The sequence below is a fragment of the Excalfactoria chinensis genome, chromosome 3 (assembly GCF_039878825.1).
Source record: "Excalfactoria chinensis isolate bCotChi1 chromosome 3, bCotChi1.hap2, whole genome shotgun sequence".
NCBI lineage: Eukaryota > Metazoa > Chordata > Aves > Galliformes > Phasianidae > Excalfactoria > Excalfactoria chinensis.
In genome coordinates, this window is record NC_092827.1 from 52894175 (window position 1) to 52914887 (window position 20713).

General features: G+C 39.6%; 1 protein-coding gene across 5 annotated transcripts in view; it reads left to right on the plus strand.

The window, feature by feature from the left end:
• Positions 1-20713, plus strand: part of PDE7B (phosphodiesterase 7B) — a 162234-nt gene that overhangs the window by 120591 nt on the left and 20930 nt on the right. For 4 of the 5 annotated variants that reach the window (XM_072332305.1, XM_072332303.1, XM_072332307.1 and 1 more), the window contains 3 exons: positions 6691-6774; positions 18159-18310; positions 18820-18883. In XM_072332305.1, the coding sequence (XP_072188406.1) occupies positions 6691-6774; positions 18159-18310; positions 18820-18883 (300 nt within the window). The remainder of the gene's footprint in view (positions 1-6690; positions 6775-18158; positions 18311-18819; positions 18884-20713) is intronic. The other variant, XM_072332306.1, reaches the window with a different exon arrangement.

Consider the following 20713-nt stretch of genomic DNA (forward strand, 5'->3'; position numbering starts at 1 on the left):
GGTGCCTAATTTAGGAGCAGCGTGACTTAGACTCACAGCAGTAAAAGCCAAAAACGTGCAGCTGTGGAAAGCAACCAGTCTGTTAAGTGTTAGTCACTGGGTGGAGGCACCTATTCTTCTCCCCTCACTTACACCTGAGGTTACATGAAATACATCTGGCCTTAAGGCAGTAATTCACAGTGCATTACTAAGCTCAGAAACAACTGAAAGCACTTCCAGTGCAGTATGAGATACTGACACTTCGGAAAGTTACCTTCATTAGGACATGTAGGATTATTTGTTGTAGTTAGCTCTGACTGTTGTTTTGGTTGGATGCAGCTGCTTGCTTCTGCAGGCTCTGGGTTTGCTCATGGAAGAACAAACAGGTGTGGAAAGAGGGCATGGATATGGGTGATGAGTGCTCTTACCTGGCTCTCTGTGGCAGCTTTCTTATCCCCTTGGATTTCAATTCAAATTCTGCATGCTATAATAGTTTTGCCTCAAGATCTTTCAGTTCAAAACCTTTTCTCCCAGGTTGCCAGGTGTGATGTGATGTGCTTTAAGGAAGGATTTCAAGAGTGTCTGTAAAACTAACATTTAGGTACATTTACTCTAGGCATCCATTTGCCAGAGTGGAGAAGTGTTCAAGGAGTGTCTATAGATGCTAGTGTGCCCTGATGCTGCATCGCTGGGGGAAGACAGGTGCTTATAACAGGAGACTGTCAGTATTGAGGAAGGTTTTATGAGCAGACTGACAGCTTCTGTTCTACCATGTATCCAGATTGCCACAAGTAGAGCTAATAATAAAAAGTTAAGATACAGCAGTTGTACAGATTTTGTTCAGTAAAGCAGAGCAGAAGTTATGGTTGCCTGCTACAGTCAGGCAGTGCCAGTAGTTTATGTTGAGTTAGCAACCGTGATTTGCTCTAAATACAGTTCTGTAAGAAAGCAGTTGCTGGTTTGGAGATGGAATTTTGAAAGAACTCCAATAGCTGGTAAAAATAAATAATTGTAGCTCAAAATGTTATCTCACTGAAAGAGGCTTTTTCCAAAAAATTCAGATCTCCACAGGGAATTCCTGGTTCTTCAGATTTTCTCCTTTGTAAAGGAAACAGTCAAAACTTCTGTAGTTCAACCCTCTACCTGCAGTACCAGTGTAAGAATTATTCTGTTCATTTATTTACTTATTTACTTTATTATTACTCTCTGAAGGTTGTATGTCCATGGGATAGAACACTGTGAGGGGAGTTAAGTGATCTTCTCTAAGATTCTACGCTATCATTTTATCCATTTTTTTGGTTAAAAAAGAACAGTCAATAGTTGTTGTCCCTTGCAGCCTTCTGAAACAGAACTGCCAAAAGCATTGGGTTTAAACACTATTTATAAGCTCATTGGGACTGTTAACAGAAACAGTAGAAGCATCATATGATGCAGAAAACTTCATGTTTGGGAGCATTCAGGTACTTAAAACTGGTGCTTGCAAGTGAGGTGGCTCCAGGGGACTTTTCCCACTGGGAAGGAGTTGTCCCATCTAAAGCTTGACGTCAATCTGCATCTGCTCAAAGGAAGCCTTGTTTGCTTCAGACCTTAACCCACATGAGGAAATCAGCACAAAGTGCTTTCTGCAGGCAGGAGTTTACAGCTGTGCTCCTTATAACACTAGGAGAACTGAAGGAAAATAAAACAAGTACAAAATTCAAATCATTATGAGAAAGTGTTAGGTGATTTCAAATGAAAAATAATTCCTGGAATTCTGCTACTTGTTCTTAATCTTTCAGCCTGAGCTTGCCTTTCACCCAACATAATGATGTTTTAAACATCATCAACTCATCTTCCCCCACCTGAGGAAATCCCAAGCCTTTATATTACTGAATTCTGTGCACTGGTGGCCTTGTTACTCTGCCCTTCTGTTTTCCATGGGAAGCGCTCAGAGACTGCAGGATGTGACCTAAACCAGTTAGCTTAAGAAATATTTGGATGAAAATTGTAGAAAAATCTGACTGGAAGAAATACTTGTAACCTCCTGTGAATTCTTTGTGGTATTCTGACTTACTGCATAAAGCTGAATACTAAATAAAAAAAAATTGATGGCTCATCTTGACTTCTGCTGCATGAGGCTGCTTGGTTGTTTTGTCCCAGCTATGGCCCTGTTTTCTCTCCTAATTTGTTGTGTTTACTCAGTGAAATTGAATCCCACATCATTTCAGGCAAGCCTTGGAGAAGTTGTTTTCTTCAGTGCAGATGGCTGCTCCAAACATATGAGGCAGCCCAGGGCCACCTCGTTCTTCTCTTAACCCTTCTGCCCTGAAGCTGTGCTGCCCTTTTGCTGCCGTAGCACCCTGGCTTTTGCCGTACTGAATTTTCCCACAACTGTAAACTCTGTGCCTGTCTGTCATGTGTTGTCAACTACCTCATGTCCACACAGGCTCCTGTTACCTAATACAGCTTTCTTCGACTTGTTTGCTTTGTGTTCTTATCTACTTGTTGCAACGAGGACGAAGTAAAGTTAAAGTGTGCAGTGACCACTGGGAGAGGTCTTTGCTGGAAGCTGCCCTGGAGGCTTGGCTGAAGCAAGAGTGCAGCAACTTGTCCCTGTGACTGTAAATGTTCCAGCCACGCAGCAACTTCAGCCCGAAGGAGCCAGGGAAGACCTGTACCCTTGCCGTTTCCCTTCACCCTGTTTGTTTCACTTGGGAACACAATGAGCTGTCAAAATTTCCTGCCCAGCTTCCACAGAATCCTTCCTTTTGCTCCAAAAAGGATTATTTATCTAAAGCTGCTAATTGTATAAATTGTCAGAACAATTGTTTAGCTTGATTTTAAGGTGGAGAGCAAAGACATGTAAAGACCTTCTGGGGCTGATGAAAGTCCCATCAAAGCCTGCTGTCAAAGGGAAGGAGACTGTGTTGCCATTAAAGGTCCTTGATTTACGGAAATTAAAAATCGTGTGGTGTGGTGCAAATCTGGTGCAATCCCTATTTTTAGTATCTCCATTCTATGTGCTTATATGTAATCAAAAGTAATAGAGAAGTATATAAAAGTTTTCCAAATCGATGCAGGGTAGAGGAAGGCAGGTGTGGTTGACTCAGCCCACCACCACTTCCTAACTAATCCTTCTCTGATGTAGGAAGAGACTAGGTGGTACCTGGCAAAGTATTGTGAAATAACAGATTGATGAGGTAGAGCTACTGGATAACATCTTCGACTCGTCAGAAACTTGCCTTCCCCGAGGGCAGAGTTAACGATCCTGGACAATGAGGGTTTTAGTGGTTTTTACTAAGTCAGTGGGAATGCAGATTTATTCTGCGTATAGATTCCTATAGTGCTTGACATAATCCAAGCTTCTGTTGCCTACGAAAATGTAAAATGATATGAATAGTTGATACTGATCGCATCAGTAATTTTCCATGACTTCAGGTCCTCAGGTTTGCTGGTTAAAACTCATTCACGTGTTCTTAACTTTTCTTTATTCATTGTCATGCATATTCCTTACCAATTTTGGGTAATGTATCAACATTTATTAAGACTTTACCATCAGTTGCTTGCATTGCTTATCTCTTCCTTCAGCATAAAAATTCCTCTGATAACCAGGATGGTTATTTTTTTATTCTACTGCTTATTAGCAATGGAGATTACTGCAGAATGATCTTTCTTAATTGAAATGATTCTCTGGTGCCACGATCACCATTCTAGAGGTCCCTCTCTGCCTTTTTTCCAGGAGGAATTGAGCTTTTTCAGGTGCTCTTATTTCAGATGAGCTGCTGTTCAGTGTTTTGTCTGATGGTATCAACACCTCCCTCGTGTCTGACTCTGTTGGAATTACCTTTCCCAAACTGTGTATATATTTTTGAGTTAGCAAAGCTTTCATTCCATAGGAGACATCAACTGCCCTGTGAGAGGAAGCTGTGCTGCTAGTAACATGGAAGTGGAAGCTGCAGGCGTCTGGGCCATAGAGCAGCTGAGGCAAAGATCACAGTAGCAGTGAAGTGTATTTTAAACAGCTGTGTTGTATATACCTGAATATTCCCAGCTTTGCATTACAGTTAGATTTCACTAGCTCTGCTTCTAAGCTAAGGTCATCAATTTACACACACGCCAAAAAAAAAAAAGGAAAGAAACCTGTTCCCATTATGAATCTTTTAAAGACCAGGTAGTAATTGTTCACAAGCAGAAGTTTCCTTTCAGTGCACCCTGTTGTCTTCTTGCCTTTAGTCTTTTTCCAACTTAAAAGTTTTGTACTCATCTCTTGCCTTCTCTCATACATTTGACAAAGTCCATATGGTTGAAATATACTATAATATTATTTTCCTGTCTAACAGCTATTTTATTTGAGGTAATTCAGTGTCAGGCTTTATCTGGTTTTGGTCTACCTTTGGTGAGCTCGTGTTCTGTTTTCTTCTGTATTTGAGCTGTCTCTCTACTTACAGCAGTCTCTCCATCAAAATTTGGGATCATTCTGTTGAGAGTTTCCATTTATAACCCTGTATGATTTTGTTATTTTCCAGTACTATGGCGTACCTTTTGGTCTGATAGGTTTGTTCTTCCATGTTCAGAGAGAAGAATCATTCTTTCTGGGTTTGTGCTATTGCATGTCTCAAGCTTTGGGGTGGTTTTTTTTTAGACTTATGGGGTTTAAATCTGTCTCTTTTCTTTCAAAGAATTTGTTGAGTCAGTCAGGAGTTACATGTTTCCCAGTCTGTTAATGCAGGGGGTTATTTGCAGTTTCCTGTTAATTCATTGATTCATACAGAAAAACAAAGGTCTCAATTAAGGCGTGCTTTGATTTTAAACCCGTTGTTAATTTGCTGATAGCTGTACTGGTGGCAGGCTTGAGCCTGTCTGTCTTTTTATGTACTGTGCGCCCTATGCTCGCTATTGTTACCTTTCTGCATGAGTCAGCTAATGCAGTGGATCTACCTGTGGCAGTGAGCAGTGCTTTTTTAGGTGAGGGTGCTGGCTGGGGGAACTCTGACTCACCAATGAATCCTGCTTCAGTGTTTTACAAGCTATTTGCTTCACCCATCTGCCCCTTAAGAGAAGGGAATAGGTTTCTATACCTCGGTTACAGCAGTTGCTCGTGACTTGAAACTGCACACCTCTGGGCTGCTGCAGCTGAGGGGCAGGCAGAGGTTTGCACCTCCTGCCATCCAAAAGGGTGTGTGGGGTCAAGGGCAGCTCGGGTAGCTTGAGGCTGACTCCTTGGAGCCAGCGGGTGAGCTGCGGGCTGGCAGCTGGGCACAGGGAACATGTGTTCTGTCGCTGGAAACAAAACAGCCAGATGAAAGTAAAGATTCATATTTATTATCTGAAGTGACTGTGTTTGAAATATGCTTAATTTGAGTGCATGCTCTGGTGTCCTTTGTGCCTCTAAGGAACCCTAGAGGGCACGGAAGATTTTTTTTCCCCTCAAATAGTCAACTTAATCATTCTGCTTGGCTTTCTTCCCTTAAACATAATTGCAAGCACATTTTAAGAGAACATTAGATAAAAAAAATAAAATAACAGTATCTAACTAGGTCCTTCTTTCATGCTGGAAGATGTTTTCTTGTTTTTAAACATAAGCAGTAGAAGCTAGCACTAGCAGCCAAATTCTTCAATAACTTTTGTTTAGATAGTCAGATGCTGTGTTCGGGTCCCCAGAGGAAGCACAATTCAAAATAACTAATAATTCATAATTGTACTGTGAACTCTGAGAGGCCTTCAGCAAGCTGTCTCTGGAAGTACAGTGGGTATGTTTTGAGCATGATGGTCTGTGCTCCTGCAGAGGAGGAACTGATCTTGCAAAGAGCTGGAATACCCTGACCTGAGCCTCTAAAATCTCAAAACTTACTCTTTAAGAATATTTAAGATCTTGTTCTTGGGAATTTTCCCATATGGAACTGGGGAAGCTACAGTACAATATATGAGTTTTACATTTCCGTATTTAAAAAAGCTATCTGCCTTCTATCTACTTTGAAAGAGATTTTGTATCTCTTGCACGTGCTGGGTAGTACTTTTCATCTCAAATAAGTTTTGCCCTTTTCATCAGTGTTGCACAGCAAGTCAGGTACTAATCAATGTGAGTTACATAGGGATACCAGTGTTATATTGTCATTATATTATCACTTTGTAATGCTGAAATATACATTCTGAAGTTGTGGAATTACACTGATTTGAGAACATCAGATTTCAGTTAAATAAAGCAGCTTCTGTGTTAGACGCGAAGGCAGCTGACGTTTTCCAGAATGCTCAAGAGCAACAGTAAGAAAAACAAGGCAAACAAAAAAACCCTCGTATTTTGGTTTTGGGCTTTTTTCATCATCTCATGGTTTTGAGGCCAGTCCCACAGCTTTGGAGGTCTGCTGGACCCTGAGCCCAGTCCAAGGCCAAGCCCTTCATGTGTGATGCTGTGACAGTGAGGATTCAACATTTGGACAAAAGAAATGAGACCTCCACCGTACTCCTGAAGCACTGAGAGTGTTCTTACTGAGCAGGAAGCTGCTCAATGGGAAGAACACGTTTGTTTTTTTCTTGTGCCTTTTTCTGATAAGAGGATCAGCTGTACTGCTTTACCCAGTAACCCAGGGATGTCACGGAGATGATTTTTTTCGGACCTTAGTTTTTCCTCTGGAGGAACGTAACGTCACGTTGGGCAGAAAATAGATCTGGTCGTGAACAACAGAGAAAGGCCGCTGCCCCCTCTAATGTCTCAGGGGATTTTGTGTTTTGCAGGAGATGCACGGGTGAGAGGTCAGACAGGGGTTCTCTCCGAGCGCCGCGGCTCCTACCCGTTCATAGACTTCCGTCTTCTTAACAGTAAGTGCAACCCTTCCTTTGGGTCTGAATTTAATTATTTCCTTTTTCAATTGGCGTAGAAGGTAAATGAACCAAAGTATCTCATCGTATACATATCTGTAGTCCAGCTGTCTTTATGGAGTCAGCGTTAATAATCCTGTTATTCCCACATAGTATTTGACTGGAAAATGTTGTGATTATATGAGTAGTGTTCATATTGCAGGGCATGTCAAGTAAATACAGTAGTGCCATGGGGCATGCTGGGAAGAGCAGGGGTTGCTTCAGAATTAAAAAGATAAACCCCAATGTCCTTTAGCCTCTTAGCCAACATTTGGAACAGATTTATGTGAGTGAGTCTGTTATCCGGTCATATAGAATTGGCGCAGACAGAGAGCATGTGACAGCACTGACCAGTGGTTTACAATAACATTAATTTTTCCAACAATTAGAACCCAATCCAAAGCCCCATGGAGTCTTCTCATTGACGTCAATAGATTTTGGGTCAGGCCAGCAGTGAACATCTGTTAAAAATAATCTTAACCTCATTTTGATTGAAGTTATTTTGCCACTGTTGTAAATATAGGAGGGTACATTTAAGAGGAAAAGGAAAAAAAAAAAAAAAAAAAAAAAAAAAAAAAAAAAAAAAGATACCAGGTTGGGCTTTTTTTCACCTGGTGAATTCTATATACTGATCACTGATCATAGCCAATTAGCCAGTATGTAAATAAATAATAACAATACAAATCGGAGAGCTCTTCATCTTGAGCCCTGTAGGATTGTCTTGAGTGTTGTGCTAATGCAGTGTTCGGACACAGGCAGATTAGATACGTCCTTGTGTACTGCACAGATTGCTCCGTTTAGCCTCTGAAACAAAAGTTATTTACTGTCTTCATCAAAACAGACCAAAACTCCAACCGTTTGTTTAGCGATTACGCTTTTAATCTTGTGATTATGGTTTTCATTAAAAAGCAATTATCAGACCAAACTTTTAAATCTTCTTTTTGTAAGGGCTTTCCAGAAAAACAGGGAAGAGGAGGAGGTAGGTAACAGGAAGGAGGAGACGACCAGCTGCAGAGGGAGAGGTCTGGCTGGGAGTCAGGAGGAAAGAGACTAATAGGAAGGGAGGACTTGTGCTCTGATCTGCTGCATTCGCGTGAGCTGGCAGAAGTACTGCAGTTCAACAAAGTGATTGCTCTCAGCTTTGCTCATAGAAGGTGTTTTCTAGGTCATAACTCCATCAAAGTGTTTGCTGTGGCTGCAGTAGAAAGGCGTGAGGGATAGTACAGACCCAGGCATTTTCCCAGAACAAACAGGGAATAACTGGTTGTGCAGAGATCAGGATAATTTCGTACTGCCTTGTCAATGATAAATGTGAAGGAAAAAAAAAACTTCTTTATGGGTAGCTGGAAGTATTGTTGATGCCCTTATAAAGGCTGAGAGAAAGTACTTTATGAATAAGAATTGTTTTACAAGAGAATATACACTCACATTTGAGTAATATTTGACTAAGTGAATTCTTCATTTGCTTTTTATTCTGAATACAAGCGTGTTATTTAAAATTCTCACTGTAGGTTCTCCCCGGTTAAAGAAATCAAAGAAACTGATGATAGGACTTCTGTTTTTATTCCTTGTAGACAGATCTTGCCAGCTCTGGAATGGGCTAGTGCTTCCGAGGGTTGTCAAGGGAGAGGGCTGTGAGGAGGGAGGCTAGAGAGCCACAGCCTTTGATTGCATGAGGAGCAGGGTGCTCTGTAATCTTTCTGCTCTACTGCTGAGCTTAAAAGTGATCCATTTCTCTTCAGACAGCTCTGCTCCTGCATAGGAAGGGCAGCTGGGTTTTATGCTCTCTTATGTTTTGGGTTTTTGATCCTGATTTGGGGTTTCTTGTTGTTTTCAGTTTTATCTGTACTTAGTGTTTTCTGCATGGGGGGTTGTGTAGCCTAATTTTTCACTCCAAAATGCGGTCTGAAGTGACATTTATGACATGTATGGGCCTGGGCCTGGCTTATTCAGTGACCTGCAGGTAAAGGAAGGTGCTTGGTGTTGGCAGATACAGCTGTGTTTTTCCAGGAAGTAAACAGACTTCTGTTTTACTTTTTCATCTATATCCATCAGTTTCTTCTTCCAGTCATTTTCTGCTGTGCATGCTGTGTAAACATCAAAAAACACAGTGTTGCACATCCTAGTATCAATAGGCATATAAATGCCAATGCCGCATTTTTTTTTTAACAGCATCTAAATCCTTAGTTACATTTTTGCAACATGTTGTATTGAGGAGGTGAGGGGAACAGGGCATTAACCAGTAGGAAGCTGATGAAAGCTGCTACAGTAACGGAAAGAGGGATGAGGGAGAGAAAAATTTATGGTAAACATCTTCACAGTTTGCAGAGAATTGTATCATGAGCATTCCTCCAGCTTTTCACTAATTCAGACAAATGGAGTTTTAACTAGAGGTACTTTCCAGTACTATCTGAAATGTCGTTCCGAATAACAGTACCACCCTTGTTTTAAAGCAGGGGAGAGCACAGTCATTTGAGCTAACATTTGTGATGCCATCTAAACATTCCTCCAGTGGCACTTTGTAATATACAGAAACTCAGTGAGCATTATTTTACCTTGTCAGTGCCACACTGTCAGGACTACAAGGGTACTGAAAGATCCTATCTGAAGAAGATAACGGGTTTTATAGAATCTTCTTGTCTTTTTCTGGACCTACTTGCAAGCCTTCCTTGAGATGTAGTTGTACTCATGGCTGTTGGAACTCTAAAATAAATCTAGAATGCAAAACTGTGCGTGGAATACCCTCTTCCCATCAAGATCGACTAGGTTGTGCATTAAGAGGATCCTGTGTTTGCCTCAGCCTCCTGAGTCAGTCTGCAACTTGTGGAGACCTGCATGGCTAAAACAGATGCTTGTTCGTGTTGATGGTATTGAGCCCAAAGATTCAGTGGAAGCTACATGGCAGCTCTTCTCCCTAGGAAAGCTGCAGTGGATTATGCCATCCCCATGTGAAGACTCATAGTAGGCTTTCCATTTTTCTATGCTGCAAAAATAAGGCAAAGGGACCAGATGTTTGTGATGGCCACAACAGTGTGGCCATCAGATAATAATAATAACCTGAAAAAATAGGCAGATTTCATGCTTCGTGTTCTCTAGGGTGGGTGTGAAGCATTCAGAATTTATAAATGTCTCCTAAACTGAGATTAAGAGAGATTTCATTATCCCATGATGAGATGTGACTGTGGCGGTACCTCATGTCATTGCATTAATCAAAAGTTTGAGGGAATTCCCTGCTATAAATCTAATGTTGTAGGTGGGCAAGCAACAACAACCAAAAAAGACCTCACCATATTATGGTTGATTATATGCTTTGTTTTATTGCCATTAAGATACATGAGTGATTAATAAGCAAACTTGTAAACAAAAAGTTGTTAGTCTGTCAGAAAGCAAGACTTGCATAGTGATTCTCTAGTTCCCATCTGCCTTATGCTAAGTTTTTCCTCTGTACTGAATGGAAGGATATTATTAAAATGATTTCTGCTTTCAGGTTTTACGTTTTATTGAGAAACCCTGCATCAGAAACGTTTGGGTTTTGACCCAGAATCAATCATCCCTTTGCTTTCCTTATCTAGTGTGTGCCAGTACCCAAATATCTCACAATTTATGTCTGTATAATTGACATTGAAAGGTTGGAGTCACCATTCCCAAACAATGTTACTTAAAGAGGTTTGTTTTTTCTTACACGTTGCACAACTAATACCTACAGTGGGATTTGAGAGTATCTAAAAGATCAGAACATGTTTGCAGATATTCCAGGGGTGTATCTATATGTTGCCTAGGAACTTGCTGGCTTTAAGGCAGAAACTGAATTTTAAAAAATACCTAATTGAAGCTTTGCTTAGCGAATTAATTAGTATAGATTATATGTTTTTTGCAATAGATGGTGATAAATAGTGATATTAATTGCTACTCAGTCTCTGTCCTTGATTTGCAGTCTGAATGGAGTCAAGAGAAGTCCTCTGTTTTTGTTTGTGCATAAGGTGATGCTTTGCCAGCATGCAATGAATTAGATAATACAGAAATAAAAAGTATTGTCAGAGTTGGTAAGGGAAGATATGAATTTATGAAAAAGTCTCTATCTCAAAGAACTGAAGTCTGTGGATGTTTGAATCTGTGGTTTTTGCCTGTCTACAGAAAGATCCATTTGCAAAATTTACATTCATTTTTGGTTTTGGATTTCGAACAACTCCAAGGCTTTCAGGTAGGGCCCTTCTCCAGGGAAAATAAAACTTAACCACAGCCACCAACCCCAAACTGAAACATCAAGTAACCTGAATCCAAATGAATGAGGTTAAAAAAAGTTTGGTTAACTGTCTTGTTTTGTTGCCTTTGGCTAGAAAAGGAAGTGGGAGTGAGAGATGCCTTTTTAAATATTTCTGACCTGGGTTAAATTAGGACACTAGAAGTCTTGTGAGGAAGTTTAAAGGACTGATTGGATTACTCGGATCCCAACCCAGCCTGTGGAGATGAGGCCAAAGTTCCAGATGGTTATTAAATTAGAAAGGGAGAGATCTCATGAGGTCTGCATCATTTCTACATAATACCTCCCTTAGTCCTCATGGATAAACACATCCAAAAGATACTTGTCAACTGTGAAGGCACACAGACTTCTTAATCAGGTTAGCTTGCATCTTGTTTGAATGACAAGAATATTTCCAGCACTGAAGTCAGCCTATGGCCTTGCTTTCAGTTTTCCTGTTCAAGAAAGAGGAATTGAGTTTCTCGTAATGGCGTTGCAGCACAGAGATTATTCTGTTTTCTGGAGACACTTCACACTGTACTCAAAACGTCTTCCTGTCACTGGAAGGTTTCCCAGCCTGTCCTTGTCTTCCTCCGCTCCTCCTTTAGTCAAACAACAGAAAGCTTGGTGTGTTTCTTTGGGGTGGATTTTGTGTGTGTGTTCTTAATGTTTGTTTTTGAAAGTTCTTCTGCAAAATTTAATACCAAGGTAGAGTGGAAATTATGTTCTTCTTCCTGCTGCTCTTACTCTTTGCTTAGCTTTTTGCTTTTCACCTGCAGAAAATGAAAGCCGGAATGTAGAACTGGCTGATGTATGTGTTTTCATATGCTGACAAAATGCAATAGTTGGGCCTATGGCAGCTACAAAGAATAAAAAAAAAAGCTGTGCTGCAAACACAGCTGGTCTCAGTGACCATTGGTGTGGTTATCCAGGTTAGTACCATCTTTAATGCAGATTGAGGATTCAGTTCAATTGAGAATGTCCCTTTAAAAGCTTCCAAATGATGCGTGACCCAGTGTGCTACCGCACCTTCTTTTCTCTGATTAGAAAAGGGAAAGGGTGTACTGAAGATAACGCTGAGGATACTTTCCAAATGACCAGAGGAAAAGAGAGAACAAGGAGAAAGGATCATTAAGATGATAAATGAAAGCTGGGTTTACTGTTGTTGCTACAGGTTATGTTGCTTTTTTTCAAGGGGGTGGGGGGTAGGGGATGTACTGTTTCCTGTTAGAGAAACTATAATTGGCTATAAAACATTTGCAGTTCTGGGGGGGGGAAAGGGTTCTGAAGGGGTTCTCCTGTACCAAGACTTAAGTGGCAGAACAAAAGCTCATATTGAAATTATAATGGTTTTGTGGTGAAACAGAACACAACATACTGTTTCCTGAGGGCTTGTAGGAGGCTTAATAAGAGATACCAAGATGTTTGTTTTCATAATGATGATGGATGACCCCAGTAAAGGCTGTGAATGTGAAGAAAATCAAATCTAAATTCATTTAAAATTTGGATATAATCTATCCTCCTGTTGTTAAGGTTAATATTTTGCTACTTCTTTGGCTTCTGCAACCCCAGCTCTTTCAGTCCCAGAAGTATTACGTTTTGGGGTGGTAGGAAAACTGTAGGACAGGTGTTCTTTAAAATGCCAGCAATTGTGTAGGAACTTCATAATGTGAAAAGTGATCTGTTAAAAGCCACCGTCACCTGAAGCATAATGTTTCAAGAGAAGGAAAAAAACCCATAGCAATATGACTGAGGAAATTGGTGTTCTGGAACCTCTTGCATTTTGTTAACTATATTAACCAAAGAAGCGTGCACCTCTTCTGTAAACAGGACACTGCATTGATTTCATGCGGTTATGCTGGAAGTTGAAGAATTTAATCTTAACTCAAAATTTTAAAGACTTTTTCCTTTTTATTTGATTCCTGCTGATCTTTGGCTTTTCTCTGATGCGTTTGGGGTCCCACTTTCTTTTTCATAGACTCTTCCTCATTGGAAGACTGTGAGACTGTGTTTACCCATTCAAAGAGAAGTAATACAATTGTAACCCATATGAACAGTGGCAGCTAACAGAAAAAGCACTTGACCTCCGAAACTGAGTTTTGTCAAAAGTCAAGGAGCAAAGAATGCAATTTACTCGTACTTGCTTATTAAAGTTTTGGTATCGTATTTTGTTTATTCATTTCTTACAAGAACAAACAAAAGACAGTGAATGAAATAAATCATTTTTACTTGATGGTTATACACTTATGTTTAGATATTTTGAATTTTACTATAATTAACAATTATATTACAATAGTGCACAAAAAGAACCAAAAACCTGTTTGGGCATTGTGCTTAAAACAAGGTATTACAAACAGCGATCCTGCCCCTAAAACCTCATTGTTGTTTATCCTCAGTGTCATTTTAAATACATTAAAGCAGCAAGTGAAAGTAAAGTGTGTATAAAAACCTTTTGGATTCCTCTAGGTTTAAGAAGTCTCATGAGGAATTCTATATTTGCACCATTTCAGTACAACACCTTGCAATCTGTAGACAGTATGTAGTGTAAGGTGTTCATCTCTGTTGTCTTAGTGATGGAGACCAACTGAGATTCAGAAGTGCAGCTCAGACATTTATCTGAGCATCTTGGTCCTTCTACACTAGGTCTAAAGCAGTCAATTGACTGTTTTCTGTTGCAGGCTTATTGTGCCTTGTGTGTTTTCTCAATCCTATCTTCAAAACTGCAGTTTCTTGAGGGTTTTGGACTGCACTGTACAGGACAATGGAAAAGCTTGGACAGCACAGAGAGTAAAGGTTACCTGTACTACTTCTAATTTACCAATGCCTTCTGCAAAGTTCAAATTTGAAATGCAACTTTGGGAATGAATTTTTACTTTATCTGTGCCAGTTCACTATCCTTACTTATGCTGCTGCTATCTTTTGATTGATGTAAAAAATCCTTGATGTAAATCAGTGAGAGAACGCAGCATTTTTTTCTTGTCATCAGTGCTATGTGCTCATCTTTGTAAGAATTAGAAACCATGTTCTGCACTAAGTTTGCTGAACAAGACTTCAGTAAATGTGACCTAAATGCCTGACATGATTTGACCAAAAAAACCCAACCAAATAAACAATGGGCAAATACAAACTATTCCTCGTAAGTCAAGTAAATGAATGTGTCTTGAGCTCTTAATAAAAGCATTCTGGTCATCTGTCAGAGCAGAAAATAGTCTCTGGTATTATGGAAGCTAATTGCTTCCTGGGGTCCTCTCTGTTTTCAAATGATCTGGGCAGTAAATTGACATTCTGATCCTCACACTTGATCACTTGATCCTTTGAATATTGCATCACTTCTCTATCAATCCTGCCTGATTCTTCAGGCATATGCTTGACGAGCAGTGGATAGGTACCCAGTGTCTTTTCATCCATGGAACAGGAGGAGGGTAGTGTAAATTGTATGAGTCAAAAGCTGATATTTAAATATGATTTGCGTATGCTCTTTTGATTTTCCATCCTTTTAGAAAAGGAAAGAAAAGGAAAAAACATTTTCTGCTTCTGAATCAGTGGGCTTTTGAAAATTAATAAGCCTGTTGTTACCCATTCATGCTGCTGAGTGACCTGCTTTTATTGTGCTCTGAGCTGCAATAAAATAAAGAAGGAGATGCTGTGAAGGAAAACTCACAGGCATTATCTGAATGCATAACCAAGTTTGTTTACTTGAAAAGAACAATAACAATGTAATGAATGTCTGGTGTAGTGCTAAGTACATCCTTGTCCAAATTTGATTTATGTGCTCGTTCCTGGATGTTAACTCAACCATTGTTAACATAACCTCTGTAATTTTTATGTTCACGCTGCCTGCGGGCATGCTCCTGCTCAGCAAAGAAATCCAAAAGAAAACTCCTAGCAGTTCCTAATGCAGGAAACCTCTTTCCCTGAAATAACAGAGGTTGGGCTGTAGTGTGTTACAGGTCGTGTTAAGGTGACCAGATCTGTGTAACTGGAGGAGCTCTGTTGGCAGAAAGGTAACCACTATGGCTTATTAACCTCTTGAGGGCTACATGCAGCGTCAAAACATTGTCTGTGATCTGATAGCATGTACACATGATAGGGATGTCAAGTGACCTCCCTCAAAGTGTGTATCTTAGCTTGCTGCTTGCTAAAACACATCAGGAGATGCACTGTGAGCTCAGGTGAATTGTTTTTGAATGTAAGCATGAAGTTTTGTGAGGAAAGCTTATTTGGATGGTCCTGTAATTGCGTAGGCATGTTAATGCAGTCCCTGCAGCAATTTTGTTCAGTATACAAAAATGGGATTCTCCAGCCTCTGTGCTAGGCAGTAACTCAACAGGATGAGAGAACGCGTATCTCTGAGTGAGACACATTATGCTGTTTTAAGTAAACAAAACATTCAGAAGTTGCCACAATGATTAAACACAGTTCTCAAGGGAAGTTTTATGGGCATAAACAAAAGATATTCTTGCTCGTCTTTCACGTTAATTTCAAAATTGCATGTAATTACTAAATCTTTCCCACATGAGCCCTACAGCTTGTTCTCTTTAAGTAGATATTGTAACATGCATTTTGGTGCCTCAGATGCCACAACTGATGTATTGCTATCTAGAAAGATATTTTTGATTCATTTACAGTGTAATTCATTTTAGTCTAACTAGAAATGTCTGTCAGTAACTTTTTATGTTTTGAAGTCATGGCAAGACTTGCATCAGGTGTAGTCAACAGAAATTTGTACTTGGAATTTAAGCTGAAAGTTACTATTACCAATTAGGACATGGTATGCTCGGTGTATAGCTTTGTCATTCACATAATTCACTTCATCTTAAAACTGTGTCTTGATTTTTGTCAGCTTGTGGATCCCATGCGCCAGGAATGGCTCTGCGCTATTGGGAGATTCTGGCTTGGTTTTGAGCTGAAGGCAAAATTTCAGTGTTTGCTCTGAGCTGCTTTGCTTCTGACTCTTCCTTTTTTGCATATATATATATTTTTTCATGTTGTTATGTTTTTCTCTTCAACAATCATGAGAAGAGGGGAAAGACCAAATGTTGATGGTGATAGTTGAGTGTTTGCAGTGCTTGGAAAAGGGCGTCATCATAATGAGGCATGTTGCTGACAATGGTGCAGTAAGACAGTAAAGCCTACAGCAATCATTTGATAAGTCCTGTGTCTAATAGACAAATCAGTTACTACTAGAATGACCTAAAGGACATACTCTTAACACAACAGACCTTTACCTCTAAGATCATTAATCTGTAGGAGCTCTGCATCTGAGATTTAAGCAGTAACAGGCGTGGGGCAAAGATGGTATTAAGGGAATAACAAAATCAAGAAACAGCTAGCACACGTTTTAAAAAACAAATTGATTTTAAGAGTGTTTTGGTATCTAGGAAATAAACTCAATGCCAGTAACTTCTTAGAGGTACTAAGTGAAACGAAATGTAAAGACAGAAGCCTGCTAGATGTATAGTTGTCCATGGATAACTGCTGGAATGTATGTATGTTAATTACCCTTTCAGTAGACCGTGGTGTTGTTTCAGCATTTAAAACGTGTGACAATTCAGGAAGGTAGTGGCACATCATACCTGAAAATCTAACGTCTAGGCTGGTACTGTAGTGGCATTGTTACTGTTAGCATTCCTACTTTATCCAAGTTGTAATAAAGTTGTTTTGTGCTTTTTTTTTTTTGTTATTAAAACTCAGTGGGGTATTTGCCACAAATCTGTGGCTTACAAGTCTAAGAAAATACCTAGGCCATAGGAAGTATTTGGTGGTTACTGACTTTCTATCACTCCAAAGCTGTGATGATTAAGAACTGTTGGGTTACATAAGGAAGAAATTTGCTACTGAAAGTGCTCACATCTGCTCTTGGAGAAATCCAAATGCTGAACCATCTAAGGTTAAAAAAAAACAATCAATTTCTTACAAGGTTCCGTCCATCAACAAAGCTGTTAGAAGGTAGTAAAAAAATACTACCACTGCCTCTTTTTGCAAAACTTAGGCCAGACTGCAAAATGAAAACATTGCAGTTATGCGTGAGGTTCTGTTAAAAGTTCAGACGGAATGACCTAGGTCACTGCCAGCTGTAGGAAGCTTGCATAGTCCTCTCTACTTAGCAGTAAAGTAATTTAATTACTCTAATGCCAGATTTAATCACTGCAATAGATACCCCTTTTTTTCTCTCTTTTTCCTTTTTTTTTTGTGGCACATTTAGCCAGGTATAAATGTTTCCTAATATAGTCTTAAGGAATAAAATTATCCAGATGCTGACTTGGAAGAACATATTCTTTTGTGTAACTACAAAGGGAAGGAAATACCTGTATATACATCCTAAGTGGAGGACTGAGATGTTTTCTTCATTTATGATTTGCTATAGTAAATAGAAAGTATAATGCAGTGAGACTGTTAACCTGCTCTTGCTTCTTTTTCCTCTTTTCTACCCTCTTCCAAAACTGAGTCATGTGTTTGTGCTCTCAAGCCATATTTAGAGTTCTCTCTTGGTGTCCTGTTTTGTTTTTGTCTCAAATTGACAGTGAGAGAAGTTGCTGTATTGCAGATGCAGTGCATAAGGCCACCATTGTCTGCTTGGAGTCTAGGCAGTATAAAGAAGTGCTGTTAACTTCTTGCAAACTCTAACTGTAGAGAGATGCTTCCTGTCTGTTTGCCAGCAAGGAGCTTTCCATTTTACTACAGATCATGAAACATTACTTCTGCTGTACATGTACTACTCATGCTGCTGTGTCAGTCCTGTCTCATTTGCCATCTAGAGCTTTATATTAACCTCTCCGCAGTTACATGTGTTCCACCTATGGTGATTTAGCTTGGATCATGTTAAAGTCTGTGGCAGTGTCTTGAATTCAGACCTTCTGACTCCTATATTATTGCTCTGTTTACTGGAATGTGTTTCCTTTCTGAACTAAACAAATGAGTTATGCTGAGGTGTAGGAAATTGAATGTTTCCCCTTCATGAGGGCGGCTGGCAAGAAGCATGAATTATTAGTGTTATTGCTTCTGAATCGTGATAGCAATTTTTTTATTATCTCTTTAATAAATAATTGAGAACATTGTCCTTGATCTTGGTCTTCATGGTTTCTGTATTGATTGCTTTTTGTAGATACAACATTCTCAGGGGAAATTGGCACCAAGAAAAAGGTGAAAAGACTGTTAAGTTTTCAGAGGTATTTCCATGCATCTCGGTTACTGCGTGGAATCATACCACAGGCCTCTCTGTACCTGCTGGATGAGGACTACCTTGGACAAGCACGGGTAAGATGGGTCTCCAGATCTCCGTGTATCTTAATAATATTCCAAAGAGTGTATGTTTTGTTTCATTATTCAGATAATTGTGGAAATGGCCTCAAGTTGCACTGGGGAAGATTCAGGTTGGATATTAGGAAAAACTTCTCCAAAAGAGTGGTCATGTGCTGGAACAGGCTGCCTACAGAGGTGGTAGAATCACCATCCCTGGAGGTGTTCAAGAAACTACAAGATGTTGTACTAAGTGGAAAATGTTGGTGAAGTTGGACAGTTGGACTAGATGATCTTGGAGATCTTTTCCAGTTTTGGGGATTCTGTCTGAATCATTGTAAGCAGTCTTTGTAATATATCTGAATTTGGTTATTAAACTTTGGTATTTCAAATACATCTCTATAGCTTTCCTGAGCAGAACTTTCATCAGACAACTGGTTCCTGCAACCTCAGTATGGAATAATGATTTCAATCTACTTTGCAGTTTGACATACCAATTTTTTGTCTTTTTGTATTTGTTTTTTTAGCATATGCTATCCAAAGTGGGAACATGGGATTTTGACATTTTCTTGTTCGACCGCTTGACAAATGGTAGGTACTAAAAAAGAAAAATACATATCTACTTAAGGTACCTTATATATGACTATCTTAAAAATGTCTAGCTAATATTTTACTTTTCCAGTTTAGATGACTGAAGAGACTTGGACACAGTTAGCTCCTCTTAAAATCATATCCTTGATCTTTTCAAGCTTTTACCAGAATGTTCGTAACTACTGGAAGACATTTAAAGTGTGTTCTTGTGTTAATTTAATCTGTTATATTTGTTATAGTCACATTTTGCTTATTATGAATTACTTATTAGTTTCAAGGAAGTGTTTCAGTTTCCTTAATGTGGGAACTCCAAAGCAATTCTAAAACAGACTTATTAGATACATGAGTAGATAAGTTGATAAGAAGTTGATTTCCTTAATAGAAAATGCCTTTAACCAAAAATACCTTTGTTTTGGGTCAACAGTCTGAATAGAATAAAATACAAAATGTATGTAAGATACTAAAACTCAGTGAAACTGGAGCATGTCCAGAGAAAGGCAGCAAAACTGGTGAGGAATCTGGAACACAAGTCTTGTGAGGAGCAGCTGAAGGAACTGGGTTCTTCAGTCTAGAGAAGAGTAGGCTTAGGGGAGACCTTATTTCACTCTACTACAGCTGCCTGAAAGGAGGTTGTAATGAGATGGAGGTCGGCCCCTTCTCCCATGTAACTATTGATAGGACTAGAGGGAATGGCCTCAAGTTTCACCAGGAAAGATTCAGGTTGGATATTAGGAAAAACTTCTCCAAAAGAGTGGTCAGGTGCTGGAATGGGCTGCCCGCAGAGGTGGTGGAGTCACTGTTCCTGGAGGAGTTCAAGGATCTAGGAGATGTGGTGCTAAAGAACATGATTTAGTGGACGGTATTGATGGTAGGAGGATGGTTGGGCTGGATGATCTTGTAGATCATTTCCAATCTTAATGATTATATGATCTAAATATGTGCCTACAATAGCATGTGCCAAGTTATATCTGCACAGCGGATCTGTGTTGGGCAGCTGCTGAAGTGGTCAGAATCACACCTTTGGCCTTTCTGTATAGCTTGTAGGAATGAGATCCCCCAGTGCTTGCTCTCAATCTAAGTAGATTTGGCTGTAGCAGAAAGTATAGGAAAGTTGGTTTAGAGGGTAATTTGGCTGAGCAACTGGCAGGGAAGAGTGGAAAGGACTGCAAATGGCAAGGGAAATCAAAATATTTTTTCCAGGTCACCTTTCTATGCCTCTGGTCAGTAGCCAAGGCCAAGTAAGCCTCCACGTCCACATGTTTATTTTCTTTCCTGAGTTACATTAAATGAGAGAAGACTCCCTTCAGACATTGTTTATATTTTGTATGGGTTGGTTTGTTGGGTGTTGGTTTTTTTTTCTCTAACTTTTCTGGAAACATCAGCATTGAATTATGCTGTGCAAACTTTTCTAAACACTGTGTATGTGTAGTTGATCATATAATATAGTTGATGTATAGTTGATATTTAGGCTCAGTTTTGTCAGTGTTCCTGATATGAAATTCACATTTCATTCTTACTAGACCAATGTTACCAAGTGGGACTTGAGATCATAAATCTGTAACTCATTTTCCTGTCCGCATCACTGTGAGATGCACTTGTAGCTGAGCTAGCCATGTGGATTACATCTGTGTTTCACAGTCAGGTACAAAATCAATAGCTTCATTTACAAGCTACAGAATTCTCATTAAGTAGTTGATTTGTACAGTATGGCAAGCCAGAGTGGCAGAAGAGCCATTTGCTTTCTGTCATTTCTGGAGGGAACTTGGATTATGAAAATGATGTGGTTTACAAACAGTCCTGTCAGAAGATTTCCAATGGATCACTTGGCCT